This window comes from Strix aluco, chromosome W (genome assembly GCF_031877795.1).
Source record: "Strix aluco isolate bStrAlu1 chromosome W, bStrAlu1.hap1, whole genome shotgun sequence".
NCBI classification, from domain to species: domain Eukaryota; kingdom Metazoa; phylum Chordata; class Aves; order Strigiformes; family Strigidae; genus Strix; species Strix aluco.
Window position 1 is genome coordinate 28816882 of NC_133970.1, and position 18784 is coordinate 28835665.

General features: G+C 45.1%; 1 protein-coding gene across 1 annotated transcript in view; it reads left to right on the plus strand.

Moving 5' to 3' along the window:
* Window positions 1-4822: 4822 nt before the first annotated feature.
* LOC141917748 (SWI/SNF-related matrix-associated actin-dependent regulator of chromatin subfamily A member 2) overlaps window positions 4823-18784 on the plus strand; it is a 225979-nt gene continuing 212017 nt past the window's right edge. The window contains exons 1-2 of the mRNA XM_074811167.1: window positions 4823-4866; window positions 18423-18668. Coding sequence (XP_074667268.1) covers window positions 18459-18668 — 210 coding nt within the window. The 5' untranslated portion in view covers window positions 4823-4866; window positions 18423-18458. The remainder of the gene's footprint in view (window positions 4867-18422; window positions 18669-18784) is intronic.

An 18784-nucleotide genomic window follows, 5' to 3' on the forward strand; every position in this document is an offset into this window, starting at 1 on the left:
GAAGCTTCACTTTTTCAGGCCCTGGTCCACTTGAACTACCCTGATATCTACTGGAGGGACCACATAGCAGGGCACAAGCAATCTACGAGGCTTCTGGAGTGCATTGATGACAACTTCCTGACACAGGTGATCAAAGAGCCAATGAGGAGAGGCACTCTACTGAATCTCATATTTACAAAGTCGGGGATGTGAAGTTTGGTGGGGAGAGGGAGAGAGCCTTAGTCACAGTGACCATGAGATGGTAGAGTTAAGGATCCCATGAGGAGGAAACAAGGCAAATAGCAGGATCACAATCCTGGACTTCAGAAGAGCTGACTATGGCCTCTTCAGGGAGCTGCTTGGAATAATAGAAGGGGCAAGGGACCTGATGACAAAGGACACAGAAAAGGTTGACATACTGATTGCTTCTTAGCCTTATTTTTTTACTGATAAGATTTGCTTTCAGGAATCCCAGGCCCCCGAGACTACTGGGTAAATCTGGAGCAAGGATGACTTACCCTCAGTAGAGGAGGATCAAGTTAGGGAACACTGAAACAAACTGGACATATGCAAGACCATAGGACATGACAAGATGCACTTTGATTAGAGGGAGCTGGCTGATGTCATTGAGAGGCCACTCTCAATTATCTTTGAAAGGTCATTGTGATCAGGAGAGGTTGCTGAGGATTGGAAGAAAGCAAACGTCACTCCTATCTTCAAGGAGGGCAAGAAGGAGGATCCAGGGAACTAGAGGCTGGTTAGCCTCACCTCCATCCCTGGGAAAGTGATGGTGCAAACAATCCTGGAAGCCATTTACAGACATATGACAAAAAGGTGCTTGGGATTACTCAGCACGGATTTATGAAGGGAAAATCACGCCTGACCAACTTGCTAGCCTTCTGTGGTAAGATGAAAAGGGGAAAATAGTGGATGTTGTTTTTCTTGACTTTAGCAAGGCTGTACACACTGTCTCTCATACTATCCTCATAGACACACTGATGAAGCACGGACTAGATAAGTCGCCGAGGCGAGCTGCTCCGGTGCAGGCCCACTCTGCAGCGGAGCGGCAGATCTTGGCGTGTAGGGGGTTTCCTGAGGCAGCGAAACGCCAGAGTAGCCAAGACCTGCCAGGAGCTAGCAGCTCTCCCGAGAGACGCTGACACGGCCTGGGTGTTACCAGAGCAACCACGGCTGCCCCTACATCTATAAAAAGCAGCCTAGGGAGCGTTAGTGACTAGGGTGTGGTGCTTCAGTTTGTGTGTCAAGGGCGCCTTCACCCTACCATCTCCAAAGGTCAGTTCAATTGGTGGTCACCACCCTCTCAGAAGGAGCTTAACTATGGTAACGACCTAGCAGAAAGCTGTGTCCTTTGCACTCACCAGAACTGATGTGGCTACTGACGCATGGAAACAGACTCTACAACTCAGAGAGTTAGAAAGCAGGTATGTTTACTCCGGCGCCAGGGTGCAAGGGGATTTCTCCACAAAGCTTGCACACCAACAGCACATTTTACCAAAAACTTATAGAGTGTGGATATACATATTCATTGGATTACATAACACAAATATACATATGCATGAGTGAGGCTGGGTTAGTTCAAAAGGCTGGTGTCAGCAGTTTATGTTCTCTTTGCACCTGCGCATTGCCTCCTGGGGGGCGTCTTCGGGGGTCTTTTGGAGGAAGGCTCACAGTCCTCCTCACCTTGTACTTTTCCTCGGAGCATGTGCAGATTCTCTTGGCCAATTTCTTGAACAACAAGAGTGGTTTCAGCTGGTTTACCACCTCTATCTTATCTAAAAGCACTAGCTTATTAGTTTCTACTGTCCATATATAGTCTACAAAGACTCACCTTGTTAGAACACATCTGCTTTCCAAGGACATGTCTCTTGTTTTTTCTGAACACAGTAGTCCTTGGTAAGCTTCCACAGAACAGTCAGGGCAAGCAGGATTATTAAGCAATATTCAGAAATCATTATAAGTTGCTATAAGTAAATAAGTTGCAAAGCAGGTGATCATTTCCCTGTATCACTACTCAGATAGAGCTACCATGAAAACATGCAGCTGTCCAGGTCTCAGGTTGCAGGGTGTGCCAGAGCCTTTCACTAGTACCTGATGGAAGTAGTGAGAACAGCTGTGTGAGGTGTGACCAAGTAGATGATCTGCTCAGCCTGGTGGCAGAGCTACGAGAGGAAGTCGACAGGTTAATGAGCATCAGGGAGTCTGAGAAAGAGCTAGACTGGTGGAACCATGTTCTGCCCTCCCTGAAACAGGACCAGCCACCAGAAAAAACACAAGATCAAGGGGATCCTGTATCCTTCCCCCCCCACCAGGCAGAAGGCAGTAGCTTAAAGGAAAGGAGTGAATGGAGGCAAGTCTATGCTCGGGGTGGCAGGTGAACCCCCTCCTTGCCTACCTTGCCTTCCCAGGTGCCCCTATACAACAGGTATAAGGCTCTGGATTTGGAAGGTCAGTCAATTAATGATGTGGATGATGGTCCATCTACACCAGAGGTGTTGCCAAGGTCAGAAAGGCCTACCCCCCCCTATTGTGACCACCTCCACAAGGAAAAAAAGATGGGTTACAGTTGTAGATGATTCCCTTCTGAGGGGAACAGAGGGTCCAATATGCCAGGCAGACCCTCTTCTTAGGGAAGTCTGCTGCCTTGATGGGGCCTGAGTTAAGGACATCACTAGGAAACTTCCTAGCCTGATACAGCCCTCAGACTATTACCCATTATTGCTCTTCCACGTGGGCGGCAATGAAGCTGCAACACGTAGTCCAAGGGCAATCAAACGAGACTTCAGGGCCTTGGGATGGTTGGTAAGGGAATCTGGGGCACAGGTTATTTTTTTCCTCTAGCCTTCCAGTTGCAGGCAGTGACATTGGAAGAAACAGATGGACCCAGTCTATTAATACATGGCTCTGTGGCTGGTGTCACCACCAGAATTTTGGGGTTTTCGATAATGGGATGGTCTACTCGGCACCAGGCATGCTGGCGTTGGATGGGATTCACCTTTCTCAAAGGGGGAAGAGGGTCTTTGCTCACAAGCTAGTGGGGCTCATTGACAGAGCTTTCAACTAGGCTTGAAGGGGGAGGGGGGATAATATCAGGCTCGCCCGTGACAAGCCATGGGATGACATGCCAAAGTTTGAGGGACGGGGTGCTAGCAAGGGCCCTCAGCCTGTTGCTGTGAGACGTGCTGGATACACTGGAGCACACCTGAAGTCTTATGGAGATGAGCTGGGGGGTCCTGAGGTAATAGGAGCCAACAGGGGAACACCGGTGAAATACCTCAAAGGAATTAAGGTGTGTTCCTCTAAAAAGGTGACACTTCTGACAGCCCAGCTGAAGTGCCTCTACACCAATGGATGCAGCATGGGCAACAAACAGGAGGAGTTGGAAGCCACTGTGCTGCTAGAAAGCTATGACCTAGTTGCCATTACTGAAACTTGGTGGGACGAATCCCATGACTAGAGCGCTGCTATTGATGGCTACAAGCTGTTCAGAAGGGACAGGTGAGGAAGGAGGGGTGGAGAGGTTGCCCTCTATGTCAAGAAATGGATAGATTGTGAAGAGCTGTCTGAAGAATAGCCACGAGCAGGTTGAAAGCTTATGGGTAAGAATTAGAGACCGAGGCAACAAAGGGAACCTTGTGGTTGGTGTTTACTACAAGCCGCCTGATCGAGGGGAGGCTTCTTACTCCAGCTACAGGAGGCATCGTGCTTGCAGGCTCTTGTCCTGCTGGGGGACTTCAACTGCCCCGGCATCTGCTGGAAAAGTAGCATGGCGAGCTGTAGGCAATCTAGGAGACTCCTGGAGTGCATCGAGGATAACTTCTTAAGTAAAGTAATAGGCAGCCCTACCAGAGGGGATGCGTTACTGGACCTGTTGGTCACCAACACAAGTGAGCTAATCGGTGACATCAAGATTGGAGTCAGCTTGGGCTGCAGTGATCACGCACTGGTGGAGTTCAGAGTCCTGAGGGATATGGGACAGGCAAAGAGTAAAGTCAGGACCCTGAATTTTAGGAAAGCAAACTTCCAGCTGTTCAAGGAGTTAGTCAATGGGACCCCCTGGGAAACTGCCCTCAGGGACAAGGGAGCAGAACAGAGCTGGCAGATCTTAAAGGTCGCTTTCCATAGAGCACAAGAGCTCTCAATCCCCAGGTGTAAGAAATCAGGAAAGGAAGGCAAGAGACCAGCATGGCTGAGTCAAGACCTGCTGGTCAAACTAAAGGGCAAGAAGGAAATGCACAGGCAGTGGAAGCAGGGACAGGTATCCTGGGAAGAGTATAGGGACACTGCCCGGTTGTGTAGGGATGGGGTCAGGAAGGCCAAGGCACGACTGGAGCTGAACTTGGCAAGGGATGCAAAGAATAATAAGAAGGGCTTCTACAGGTATGTCAGTCAGAAAAGGAAGGTCAAGGAAAGCTTACCCTCCCAAGCGCAAGGTCCTGCACCTTGGTCAGGGCAACTCCCCGGTATTAGTACAGGATGGGGGATGAAGGGATTGAGACCAGACCTGTGGAAAAGGATTTAGGGATACTGGCCTCACCAATACTGAGTAGTGAGGAATGATCACCTCCCTCAACCTGCTAGCACTGCTCTTCCTAAAGCAGCCCCACTTCCTCCATTCCAGGCTAAGCAACAGTTAATGAGTCTCAGTCAGATCGCCCTTTCTGAACAGGAGGCGGGTGCTCTCCTTGAGGTGAACCAATGGGAGAACCCTTTTCTTGAGCCATGGTGTAGGGTTGGAGAAGTGGTGGGAGGAGGCAGGAGGAGGGAATAGTTGTCATCAATGAAGTCATAATCTCATCCCTCTGGTTTTGTACTCTGAGTGACTCACAGAGAGGGAAGCTGTTTAACACAACATTCTTCCAAAGCAAGGTAACTGTAAGTTACAATTTCACCCCCCCCTTCCCATGTATACTCTCAACCTTTTCCATTATAGTTTTTTTAAAAATAATTTATTACTAATTATGTAAGCACACATCATCCCCACTTTCACTCCTTAAAAAATATGCCTGCTGGTTTCAAGGATTATTATGTGCCTTCCTTCCATTCTTTTCTGTTGTCTACAACTTCAATTTCTTCAAAAATATTAGTATTTTTCAATGGGTGAAGAGGAAAAAAAGGTTTAATCTATCATTTCTCGAATAATAATAATGTAAATCTCTAATAAGAATAAGAAAACCCCACCAACCTTCTTCCTGATTTGCAAGTCAGCTGCACCAACAGAGAAAAGGAGGAGGAAGCAGGGAAGGGTGCGTATGTGTATCTATCAATCTATCTGTGCATATATATAATTTTTAAAGAAAGTGTCTGAAAAATTAAGATAAGAATAATTGGCTGCTTTTGTAATCCCTTGGTATTGCGTTTGAAGCGAGCATTTAAAAGGCTCTGGGCAAAGCAGTCTAAATGGAAATAGATCCCAGAAGTAACAGCCTCTTCAGGAGTAGCTCGGCAGTTATGATGGGGCTGGGAGTTGGTCTTGACTTTTCTTTAAATTTTTTTTCCCCTGCATTAATTGTTTGATCTGTATTTTAGTGGCTCTACATAGAGTATGTTGGGAGGGAGATTATAATCCACCAGTCTTTTGAACAGAAGGGTTAGATTTCTTGCATGCAGCTGAATATTGCACTTTGAAATTCATTGCCTTTTGTCTTGGGGAAGGGGAGAACAAATGCTGCGCTTTGTGAGTGTCTTGTAATGGCATTGTTGTCTTCTAATGCAAAGAATTAAGTAGATGTGGCTGAGGAAATAGAAGTGGAGTGGAAGGAGCTGTATGTGAGGAGTGGCGTTACTTGTTAGAGCAGCAGCGTTAACTAGCAATGACAAGGAGGCTGAGAGCTGGATAATCTCCCTGTCTGACCCAGACATACGAACACGCGGGAAAGCGTTTGGGGGGAGGGGGATTCAGTAACCAAGGCTGCAGCTCCCCTCACCTTTCATTTTGGTATCTTTCAATCTCTGGTTTTAATTGCACAGTCAAGTCACTCCTGCTGTAAAAGTGTTGTGCTTAATTTCCTAAAATAGCTTCTCTCATTCCCTTTTTTTCTGGGGAAAAAAGCAAAAGCAAATCGTGTCCTGTCCCATCCTGTCCTGTCGTTCCCCGTGTGTCATGTCATGTGTGTCCTTCCCCCCCCCCCCACTTGCAGCAGTCTGAGGAACAAAGAGTGGCATAAAACAACATGCACTTACAAATTTATAATTGCCTACCATGCAATTTGTATGTTATTTCTGGTATGTATGGAAAATCTACCTTTTTTGGGGGGGAGTACATACATGCTTATATTAATATAGATGCAAGTTCTTTGTAAAGATGTGATTCTCAACATCCTCTTGGAGATGGGTCTTGTTCTTTGCACAAAAAAAAAAAGGGTGGTTTTGTGGGTTTTGGTGGGTTTTTTTCCCCTTCTCCGTGGTTGAGAGGAGGCAAGGAGAAACTGGGGCTTTTGGGAGTGTTCCAGTTTGTTATTGGGTGCTGTGAGCTGAGTGCCTGGAGAAGGAGAACAGTTACAGACTGTATTTCTGGAGAGAGAAAGGCAATGTTTTGTGGTAGCTGGGGGTGGTTTTTTTGGTTTTGTTTGTTTGCGGGTGTGTGTGGTTGTTTTGTGGTGGTTTTTTTTTTTTTTGTGGTGGTGGTTGTGGGTTTCTGTCTGTCTTCCCCCTGCGTATGCATTCAGCAGCAGAGAATCGGGGAAGTCACAGCAGCCAAATACAGACTTGCACATTTATGTGGATGTGTTTGATTGGTTTGACATGACGGAAGAAGAGGAGGAGAGAGAGGCCTAGCTTTGCCATGAAACATGCTTCCTGTCCATGCATCTGTCTCTTAACCTAAGTTGTGCATGCTTAGATCTCACTTTTAGGTGTCACTTCATCAAGGTAACCCATTAGGAAAAGCAGTGCAGCCACTGCTTTGTAGAGTGAGAGAAGAAAGCAGGACTGGCTCTTTCAAAATCGATTTTGAGATCCTCTTGATTGGGGCTAAAACTTCCTAGGAAGGAAATATAGTTCTGCTAAATGTGCTTGCATGTCACTTGTGTGTTTGTGGATGGAGGTGCCGGGGTGTGTTACAGTTATGAAGTCGAGGCCTGTACATTCCCTGGCAATTCTGGAAAATTCATGTTGGGGTTTTAAAAGAAAAAGCTTACTGTTTAATGAAGACAATCAGAATGGGAAATTTGTGATCTCTAATGATCCAGTCTCTTTGTGCGTAGGGGGGAAGGGAGTGATTGAGTTTGGATCCTTTTTTAAAAATTATTATTTTACTTTAATATTATTTATATGAAGTTTGTATGTAGATAAAACAAGTGGCACTTTTTCTGACCACATTTAAGGAAGTCCTTTATATTTGCTAGGGGAAGAATGGAGTTTATAACTTTGTCTTTTCATGCCCAAACAAAAGGAGAAACAAAATACACACAATAGAAAAAAGTATCTTTTAGCCTATAAATGGAATCAGATTTTTTAAAAATATATTCTAAAGAATCAGATTTTTAAAAATTATTTTTAAAGTGAGTGTAAATATTATTGAATGAATACTGTGCTGTAACCTCAATATGACTAAACAGGCTACATTGGAGTTGATTTTTTTCCTTTATATTTGCTGTTTATTCTGGTTTTTGATGTTCAAAATTTTTTTGGCTGTCCAACATTTCAAAACATTAGATGAACTCCATTCTTTCTAAGGTCTTTGAATATTTTAGACAGGTAAGTAATTGGCTGAAGAGTCAAAGATATATGGATTTTTTCTTTTTTTTAAACTGTAGCAAACTAAATCCTGTGCTTGTTTTCTGTTTGGATGATATGGAACGCATGTCATTTACAGCATTATTCCATTTGCCACATTTCCTGTATATTTAGATCTTTCTTCAGTGTTACTCACATCTAACCATAACCCCTGAGATTGAGGCAATAAATGTTACACCAAAATTTTCTTCCTTTAGTATTATGAGAGTTACATGTTAAAGCTGACAGCCTTGTAGTTCCCCAGATCCTCCTTGCCCTTCTTGAAGATGGGAGTGACATTTGCTTTATTCTAGTCCATTCTAAGACCTAGCAGGTCTCCCTGACCCATCCTCTGTCCTTGTAGAACTTACAGCAGAAGGACAAGCATTCCACCTTCAATATTTGGATCCATCACAGTCCACAGTTGGCAATAATTGACTCCACTTATTTTCTGATATAAGTGGTCTGGTATAAATCCACATTGTAATTGACATCCTGGCTAGCACAAGTCAAGTACAGAACAGAGAAATAAAAGTGTAAGGGTATGTGGAAGGAGAGTGTTTGCTCCTTTAAGAGTATCTGGTCAAGGACATTTTTCAACAAGGGATAATAAAAAAAAGAGGAAGCCATAAGCAAGAACATACTGGGACACAAACCTGACTGATGGATGATAAGGGAGGCAGTGATAAGAACCAAACCTGGTCAGTCACACTAATTATGAGGGTATGTGTGAGTGTGAGAATGTTTATTCCAGCAAGGTTATCTGATTAGGGACCTCGCCAATTGGGAAACTAAGGTAAAAAGGGGGAAACCAGAAACAAAGTATGCAGAGACACAGACCTGACAAAACAAACATGAAGACAATAACAAGAAAAAAACCTTGCCAGTCACACTAAGTAATGGGATATCAAGGAGAAACTACAGGTGCCGCTTCCAGGAAGATCAACCTGGACTTTGCAATGGATAAGATTGTAAAGGGGGGGGGGAGGAGGAGGAGGAGGATCCTGGACACCAGACTGGAAGAGGTATGGAAATTGATAGAGCTGTAGAAGCCCATGAAAGAATGTGCAGGGGGAGCAGGGAGGAACAAAAAGGGGAGGGGGGGGGGTAGGCAGAATGGGGTATAAAAGGGGCTGGTAAGTACGTTTGTCTGGCTAAGCCTTGTGCCTGATCGCTGCAGTCAGTTCTATCTTCTTATATCTACTTATTAAATGTTTTCTTAACGATCTTGATGCATAATCTCACTCTATCCTGTGTGTATGTGTGCTGCAAGGACTAAGTGCCAGCTACTGGTGAGACCTGTGTCTGTGTGTGTGAGTGCTTGGGTGGGGGGGTGTGAGTGTCTGCATCCTCCCTAAATCTGGTGTGCATGGGGGTGTGCATGTGTACCCCAGGGATCAATACCAGATCCAGTCCTGTCATCCAGACCAGATGACCTCCCGAGGTCCCTTCTAACCTCAACCATTGTGATTCTTATTTACAAAATTCAGGATAATACAAGAAAATAAATATAAAAATTAAGACTGTTATGTGACTTTTTTGTATTTAAATATTTACTTTAGGACATTCCTGATTAGGTCTATGCAATCATAACATCAGTGAAACACACAAAAGACTGCTTTAGAGTGAATATGGCTGTAATTCACTTAAGGGGTTTGCCGAGTGTCACAAACCATAGGAATACAGCTTAAGTGGATTATAGAATGCTGAGACCCCAGAAAATGAATTATAGGCCTTCAACTTGCTGGAGAACCAACTACTATTTTTTCTTTTAGGTACTTGTACTTAGCAAAAATTGAGTCAGACTATAAGTTAGAATCAGTCTGCTCTTCTAGTTTTCTGAAAACTCTTATCAGTGTCTAATAGTTAGAATTTCTAGTCTACTAAAATCAGTGTATTGCAACACAGATGCCAACCTTTTATAAAAGTGGTGGTCAGTTGCTGCCAAGATCAGTCCTGTTTCTTGGTACTTCTCCCTCCGTCCCAGTGACACCAATTCCACATGTCTGATAACAATAATTTCATTATCTGAGGAGCTAAACCAGCAAAAAACTAACCCTGCAAAAAGTAATTTTCTGCTGATTTGGGTTCCTGAACTGAGTTGCTATAGGGTCAGATGTGTGCCAGCACAGAGGAGGAGGTAGTAACACCCCCTTTAGTGGCAACTGGCCATTAGACAGCCTTGGCCTATTTGATTCTTTTACTTGACTTTGAGAGCAGTTTGTTAATAAGGTGTCATGGCTTGACTCAGCTGGCAGCCAAATGCCATGCAGCAACCCACCCCGGCAGCAACCCCAACAGAACAAAGATCCTGCCGTTGTAGACTGGAAGCAAGAGAGAACCCACCTCCTTTATATACTGAGCACAATGTCACATGATATGAAATACTCAAATGGCCAATCCTGGCCTGGCACTCCAGCTGTGCCCCCTCCTAGCTCAAGAAAACTAACTCTATCCCAGCTGAAACCAGGACATAAGGGTACCTGCCCATGATCACTTATCCCATAATTATAAGTATAATGTAATAAAACCCAAAGCTTTTAAAACAACATTTGACTATCATATTTGGATTTCTATCAAGATTTTCCCTGACCTTTCAAAGATAATTGTGTAGTGTTGCAATGACATCAGCCAGCTCCCTCAGTACTTGTGGGTGCATTACTGTCAGGGCCCATGGACTTATGTATGTCTAATTTTTCATGTTTCCCTAACTTGATCCTCCTACTGAGGGTAAGCCTTCCTTGCTCTAGAGTTTCCCCCTGGTCTCAGGGGCCCAGGATTCCTAAAGACTGGTCTTAACAGCAAAGGCCAAGGTGAAGAAGGCGATGAGTACCTCAGCCTTTTTCATGTCCCCTTTCACCAGTCCCCTTGCCCACATTTTCCTTAGCTTTCCTTTTGCTGTTATAGCTGTAGATGCCCTTCTTGCTGCCCTTCATATCCCTTGACAGATTCAAATCCAGATGAGCTTTGGCTTTCCTAACCCCTGAATCACCCGACCCTGCTTCCACCTCCTGTACGCTTCCTTTTTATGTTTGAGATTAGTCAGGAGCTCCTTATACATCCATGTAGGCAGTACATTCTGCTGCCTTTGCATGTTTTCCTGCTCATCAGGATGGACATTTTGAGTTCGGAGGAGGTGATCCTTGAATATCTACCAGCTGCTATATTTTTCAACATAGTGATTTTTGTCTTCTAAAACTTCCTTTTGCTCTGTCTTATCTGTCATACAGCTGAATTGCTAGGCCCATCTAAGAAGCTTTGACATGATATATAAATTTCTGACTATTTTAAAATGCAATTCCTTTTGTTGGTGATGCTGTGGGAATGTGGAGTGCTAATTAGCCCCTGTGGTGTTCTGCTGTGATTTTTTTTTTTTTTTTTTAAACAGAAAAGTATCAGAGGTATCAACATGTCTTACCCTGCAACAAAATGGGATCCCAAGGTAGTTAATTTTAATTGAGTTCAACCCTTGTTCTAATATGTTTACTTGAATCAGAATAGAGATGTAACTAATAAAACATAACAAAAGGGAGTTTATAAATGGAACCTAATAAACATTTTTGGTCCTGATAGAACACGTAGGTAAGGGGGGAAATACGCAAATAAGGTCTTGATGCAATTGCATTTTGCTTGCTTGAAATATTGGGTCTGTTGGGTAAATGCTCTTTTACTTGTGACAGGAACAAGGTTGGCAGTTCTGTAAACCTGACATTCCTTGTTTGCAAGCAAATAGGACAGCCAACAATAATGACCATCCTACTCCATTACATCTTCTCAGTGGGCCTCTTCTCTGCTTTGGTGGGAATCATGGGAGTGTACATTGTGTTAAGTGATGTTAGGAGCAGGGCCACTTCCTCCAGCTGCTCCAACTCAGGACTCCCTCCTGCCCAGCTGCTGGACACTGGGTCTCTGCCCAGGCTGAGGGATGAGGCTACCTCTTTCCTGTTTGCAGGTTCAACCAGTAGTGAAGCTGAGCATATATCCCACTGGGGGGAGGAGTGAGTGAGCAGCTGCATGGTGCTTTGTTGCCTGCTGGGCCTAAACCATGACAGCCACTTCAATCTTAGCAGCCTGATCCACCTGCTGGTTGTTTTAATGTTCTTCAGTGGCCATACTCTTAGATATGTGGGCATCTACATGACGTGCTTTCACAACCAGGTTCTCTACCTGAGCAGCAATATCTTGCCACAGTGCGGTAGCCCAGAAGGGTTTACATCTGCGCTGCCAGTTGCTCTGCTTCTGTTGCTGCAACCACCCCTGGCTGGCATTTGACACCATTCATGAGTCAGTACAGAGACAGAGCACTGGCCATTTTTCTTGATCAGCAATGTCTAAAGCTGGCTGGATGGCGTTCACTTCTGCAAACTGGCTCAATTCACCTCCTTCAGCAGTTTCTGTGACTTGTCGTATAGGATTCCATATAGCAACCTTCCACCTCTGATGCTTTCTCACAATGCAACAGGACCCATCAGTAAACAGGGCATATTGCTTTTCATTTTCTGTCAGTTTATTATACAGTGGGGCCTCTTCAGCATGTATCACCTCTTCCTCTGGCAATATTCCAAAATCTTTGCCTTCTGGTCAGTCCATGATCACTTCCAAGATTACTGGGTGACTGGCGTTTCCTATTCAAGCCTGTTATGTGATCAGTGTGACCCATTTACTCCATGTGGCATCAGTTGCATGATATGTAGAGGAGACCCTCCCTTTGAACATCCAGCCCAGCACTGGCAGTTGGGGTGTGCCCTGGATTTGGCTGGGATAGAGTTAATTTTTCTTCTTAGTAGCTAGAATAGTGCTGTGCTTTGGATTCAGTATGGGATTTGGTTTGAGAAGAATGTTGATAACACACTGATGTTTTCAGTTCTTGCTAAGAGATCAAGGACTTTCCAACTCCCCATGTCCTGCTCATGTGCAGATATACAAAAAGCTGGGAGGGAGCATAGCCAGAGCACTGGACCCAAATTGGCCAGTGAAATATTCCATATCATGTAACATCATGCTCAGTATATAGATGAGAGTCAGCCAGGTAGGAGGTGGTCCTCTTTTGCTTCCGGGATTGTGGTTTCAGGATCTTGGCTTTTCTGGGATTGCTAGCTGGGAACAGGCTGGGTATCGGTTGGTGGGTGGTGAACAATCGCATTGTGCATTACCCATTTGTACTTTCTATTATTGTTGTTGTTTTATTTCAATTATTAAATTGTTTTTATCTCAACCTATGAGTCTTCCTACCTTTACCCCTCCAACTGTCTTCCTCATCCCTGGGGCAGGGGAGGGTGAGTGAGTGGCTGTGTGGTGTTTAGCTGCCAGCCAGGTTTAAACCACAACAGTCCTTTGTGGTGCCCATCGTGGGCAGAGGAATGTGAGATAAGGATAGTAATTGGGAGAGGTAACAGCCAAAACATGGACTGAATGCTGTTAACGGAATACTCATGGGAATTTCGGTTGTTGTAATTGTGGAGGGATGAGGGGTGGATTGTGTTTCAGTATTGTGAGACAGCAGGCTGTCCCCCTGCAGCCAATGGAGGTCCACGGTGGAGCAGATGTCCACCTGCAGCCCATGGAGGACCCCACGCTGGAGCAGGTGACTGGGCCCGAAGAAGGACAGGGCTCTGAGGGAAGTCTGCACTGGGGCAATTTGTAGCTGGGAGGATTGCCACACATGGGAGGGACCCATGCTGGAGCAGTTCAGGAAGAACTGCAGCCTGTGGGAGGGACCCACATAGGAGCAAGTTTATGGAGGACTGTCTCCCATGAGAGAGATGCCACACTGGAGCAGGGGAAAAATGTGAGGAGTCCTCCTCCTGAGGAGGAAGGAGTGGTAGAAACAAGGGGTGATGAACTGACTGCAACCCCTATTCCCCACCCCCTGCGCCACTGGCAGGGAGGAGGTAGAGAAATAGGAAGCAAAGCTGAACCTGGGAAGAAGGAAGGGGTGGGGGTAAGGTGTTTTTAAGATGTAGTTATACTTCTCACTCTTCTACTCTGTTTGATTGTTAAGTGATGTTGGTGTTTAAAGTAAATTGATGTCCTTTTTCTTCCCCTAACGAGTCTGTCTTTTGCTCATGACATTAATGGGTGAGTCATCCCTCTCTGTCCTTATCTCTATTCCTGAGCCTTTTGTTGTATTTTCTCCTTCCCATTCCTGAGGGAGGGACTGCCTGGTGCTCAGTTGCCCTCTGGGCTCAAACCAGGACAGGGTGCTAAACAGAGATGTGCCTCAGTACCAATCACTTCTGAAGCAGCTTGAACCCCTTCATGTGCTGCCAATATTTCTTTTTCAGTTGGAGTATAGTGGGCTTCAGATCCTCTGTATCCCTGACTCCAAGACCCTAGGGGTTGGCCTCAGGTCTTCCCTGGTGTTCTTTGCCAGAGGCTCCAGGTAGGGCTGTTCTCCCCAGCTGCAGTGTAGAGCACAGTTTTAATATCTTGTCCTGCCCAGACTGGCCCAAGAGTTACTGCATGAACAATCACCAGTTTAATTTGTTTTAAGGCTTGTTGTTGCTCAGGGCCCCATTTAAAATCATTCTTCTTCTGAGTCACTTAGAGAGGGCTTACAATCTGACTGTAATTTGGGATATGCAATCTCCAGAGACCCACACCTAAGAAAGCTTGTGTTTCCTTTTTGCTAGTCGGTGGAGACATAGCTGCTATCTTGTTGATCACATCCATTGGGATCTGATGACGTCCATCTTGCCATTTTATTTCTAAAAACTGAATCTCCTGTTCAGGTCTCTTGACCTTACTCTGGTTTATGGTGAAAGTGGCCTTCAGAAGGATTTGGACTATTTTCTTCCCTTTCTCAAAAACTTCTTCTGCTCTATTACCCCATATAATGATGTCATCAATGTACTGTAAGTGCTCCGGGGTTTCACCCTGTTCCAGTGCAGTCTGGATCAGTCCATGGCAAATGGTGGGGCTGTGTTTCCACCCTTGGGGCAGTCAATTCCAGGTGTATTGGGCGCCCCTCCAAGTGAAAGCAAACTGCGGCCTGCACTCTGCTGCCAAAGCGATTGAGAAAAATGCATTAGCAATATCAATTGTGGCATATCACTTGGCTGCCTTTGACTCCAGTTCATCCTTTCGCATATCTCACAGCTCACTCAGGGATAGGGTGATTATCTCTGGTTCTGCCTCCTCCTCCTGTTCTCATGATGACCCTGGTTCACCTTCAACCCTCACTAAGCAAACTGATTTTTTTTTTTTTTTTTATTTCTTCTTCTGTATAGGGGCGACTGATACTGGCACAGCTTGGTTCTTTGGTTCAGCTGCAGTGCCTGTTGCCGGGGCTTGAGTAGCCATAGTGCCTGTTGCTGGGTTTGGGGTAGCTGCAGTGCTTGTCACGAGGGTTGGAATAGCTGCAGAGCCTGTTGGTCTGTTTTCCCTCTCTTCCCTGAGGGTGCTGCATAATATTGAGCAGTGTTTGGTAGATATTGGCCAGGGCCCAGCACAGTGCTGTAAGTTGTGCCTCTTTTGAATAGCCACAGCATTTTCCTTTCAAATATTCTATCACTTCATCAGGGTCCTGTAGTTGTTTGAGAGTGAAGTTCTAAATTATTGGGGGTGAGGAGTTCTCTAGATACCTGCTCATATTCTCCCACATGCCATGCCACCCATGACTATCCAGCCTTGGGGCAGATCTCTGGGTGATATTCTTAAAAAAATTTTGTGTAATCCTAAACAAGACCTGGGACACATTCAAGAAACATAGCAATAAGAGCATGCTGGCCTAAACATCCCAGGGCTATTCAAAATTCTCAAAAACTGTTGTAATTAGCCTGAAGGAGAAAGGGGAGGTGGAAGAGAGGGAGAAAGTATTCCCCACCCCCCCCGCCCTGTCTTCCCCATAGATTGGGTGCAATTACTAATAAATTTCGAGAGGGCGCCCGAGGTATGGGAATGACAACAATGCAGCATACAAATACCAATTTAACCTCATGACCAGTGATGTAATCATATCATAAATCAACATTACCCAGTACAGCAAAATGATGGCCCCGATCCCTCTGCCAGAGGTGATAAACATCACCGCAGGGAATACATAGTGCATATAAGAACATGCATAACACCACCATGTGAACAAATGAACCAACATTGTGACCAGCCAACTATTTAACTTACATAAGAAATGTGTATAACAATTTTGTTTTAACACGCTGTGGTCAGATCTGTTATCTCAACCCTTAATGCACCACATTAGGTGCCAAAAAGGACTGTTGTGATTTAAGCCCAGCCAGCAACTAAGCACCACGTGGCCACTTGCTCACTCCTCTCCCCCCAATGGGATGGGGAGGAGAATCTGAAGAAAAAGGTAAAACCTTGTGGGTTGAGAAAAAGACAGTTTAATAGGACAACACCAGGAGAGAAGAAGTAATAATAACAATAATACTAATAAAAGAATGTATAAAGCAAGTGATGCACAATGCAATTGCTCACCTGTCAGTCTCGGTCCAGCCAGGATCGGGGCAACATGCAGAAGAATGACAAACTCACACCAGTTTGTTGAAGGGGGGGCATTGCCAAGAGCAAATGCTACTGCACTGTGTGCAAGCTCCCAATTTATTACATAGTTTCATTTCTACTTCTACATCCTACTGACCTTCAGGTTTTGCCTGTTTATTGCTTACATGCTCACCACACTCTGCAGGTGGTGTTTTTTACTGCTGTTTTTCACACAACACAGTGTTTCATAATGCTGCCTCAGTTTCCCACAATCATCCTTCTAACCTCAAGGTCAGTTTACATTTTGCTAACCACCAATTCCCACACTCATCACCCGGAACCCAATACTCAGACCATTCCTGAGCTGCAATCCATCTTCCCTCTAGCCAGCTCCCCCAGTTATATACTGAGCATGATGTCATATGGTATAGAATATCCCCTTGGCTAATTTGGGTCAGCTGTCCTAGCTGTTCCTCTCCCAGCTTCTTGTGAAAATTAACTCTATCCCAGATGAACCCAGGACAAGCATCAAGGCCTTTTCTGCTTCTCATACTGCTCTGCCGGAAAGTGGGCTGGGGATGCACAAGAAGTTGGGAGTGGACACAACTGAGACAGCTGACCTGAACTGACCATATTCTATACCATATGACATCATGCTCAGCACTAAAAGCTGGAGGAAGTGGGGGACGTTCAGAGTGATGGCATTTGTCTTCCCAAGTAACTGTTAGGTGTGATGGAGCCCTGCTTTTCTCAAAATGGCTAAACATCCGCCTGCTGATGGGGCGTAGTGAATAAATTCCTTATTTACTTTCTTTGTGCGTTCAGCTTTTGCTTTACCTATTCAGTTGTCTTTATTTCAACCTACAAGTTTTCTCACTTTTACCCTTCCAATTCTCTCCCCCATCCCACTGTGGAGGGAGTAAGTGAGCAGCTGTGTGGTGCTTAGCTTCCTACTGAGGTTAAACCATGATAGTCTTTTTGGTGCCCAACATGGGGCTTGAAGGGTTTGAGATAATGACAGATTTTTTGGAGTTTGCTAGCTGATTTTATAGGCCATCATCCAGATCATTAATGAAGATGTTAAACCAGATCAGACCCAATATTGACCCCTGGGGTACACCACTAGTCACTGGCCTCCAACTAGTCTTCGTGCCACTGATCTCCATCCTCTGGGCCCATCCCTTTGGCCAATTTTCAGTCCTCCTCACTGTCTGCTCATCCAGTCCATACTTCATCAGCTTGTCTATGAGGTTCTTATGGGAGACAGTATCAAAAACCTTACTAAAGTGTACATGGAGCATATCCACTGCTCTCCCCTCATCTACTAAGCCAGTCATTTCATCATAGTCATTTAACCTTCCCTTGGTGAATCCATGCTGACTATTCTTGATCACCTTCTTGTCATTAATGTGCCTGGAAATGGTTCCCAGAATTAGTTGCTGTATCACTTTCCCAGGGATTGGAGGTGAAGCTGACTGGCCTGTAGTTCTCTGGGTCCTCCTTCTTGAGGATACGAGTGATGACATTTACTTTCCTCCAGTCCTCAGGCACCTCTCCCAATCACCTTGATTGTTCAAAGATTATTTGGAGTGACCTCGCAATGACATGAGCCATCTCCCTCAGCACTTGTGGTTGCATCCCATCAGGGCCCATGGGCTTGTGTACATCCAGTTAAGGATGCTTAAGGATTCCCTGACCTGATCTGCTTCCTTGCTCCAGCCTTTCCCTGTGGTCTCTGGGACCTGGGATTCCTGAAGGCTGGTCCTGCTCGTAAAGACCAAGGCATAGAAGGCATTCAGTACCTCAGCCTTTTCCATGTCCTGTGTCACCATGGTGGAGCACATATCCACACTGCAGCCCATGGAGGACTCCATGCTGGAGCAGTTGGCTAATCCCTGAAGGAATCTCCTGTGGAGAGCTCACACTGGAGCAGATTTCCCCAAAGGAATTGTGTCCCATGAAGAGGACCCACGCTGGAGCAGGGGAAAAGTGTCAGGAGGAAGGACAGGCAGATAGGAACTGTTACTACTGACTGTAACCCCTCATTCCCCATCCCCCCTGTGCTGCTGACAGGGAGAGGTAGAGAAGCTGGGAGTGAAGTTGAGCCTGGGAAAAGGAGGGATGGGGAAAGGTGCTGTTTTAATTTTTTGGTCTTTGTTTCTCACCATCCAAATGGTCTCCAGTATAGTTTTTTTTTTCTGGCTATATTCCACTGACCCTGATGACACATGGAAATTCTGTTTTATTTATTTTTTTCTTTTCATTAGAGCTATTCTGTTAATTGAAAAGGAGACACAAAATAGATGTCTACACCAGTGGACCCTGGCACAATGACTTATCCTGGTCCTTCCCCACCTGGACCAATTCTAGGACCTAGCCCAGGACCAGGGCCATCTCCTGGCTCACTACACAGCATGATGGGGCAGAGTCCTGGACTGCCCAGTATCTCACATCCTATGCCAACAATGGAGTCTACGGATTACCTGGAGGAGGGCATGCACCAACGGCATAAGGTAATTTTGTTTTTAATAAATGAGATTTTTTCCTAAACTTCTCTCCATTGATTAAAAAGCATACTTTTACTACATTTAGACCTGCAAAACAATCTATTGCACTTCATATATCACCT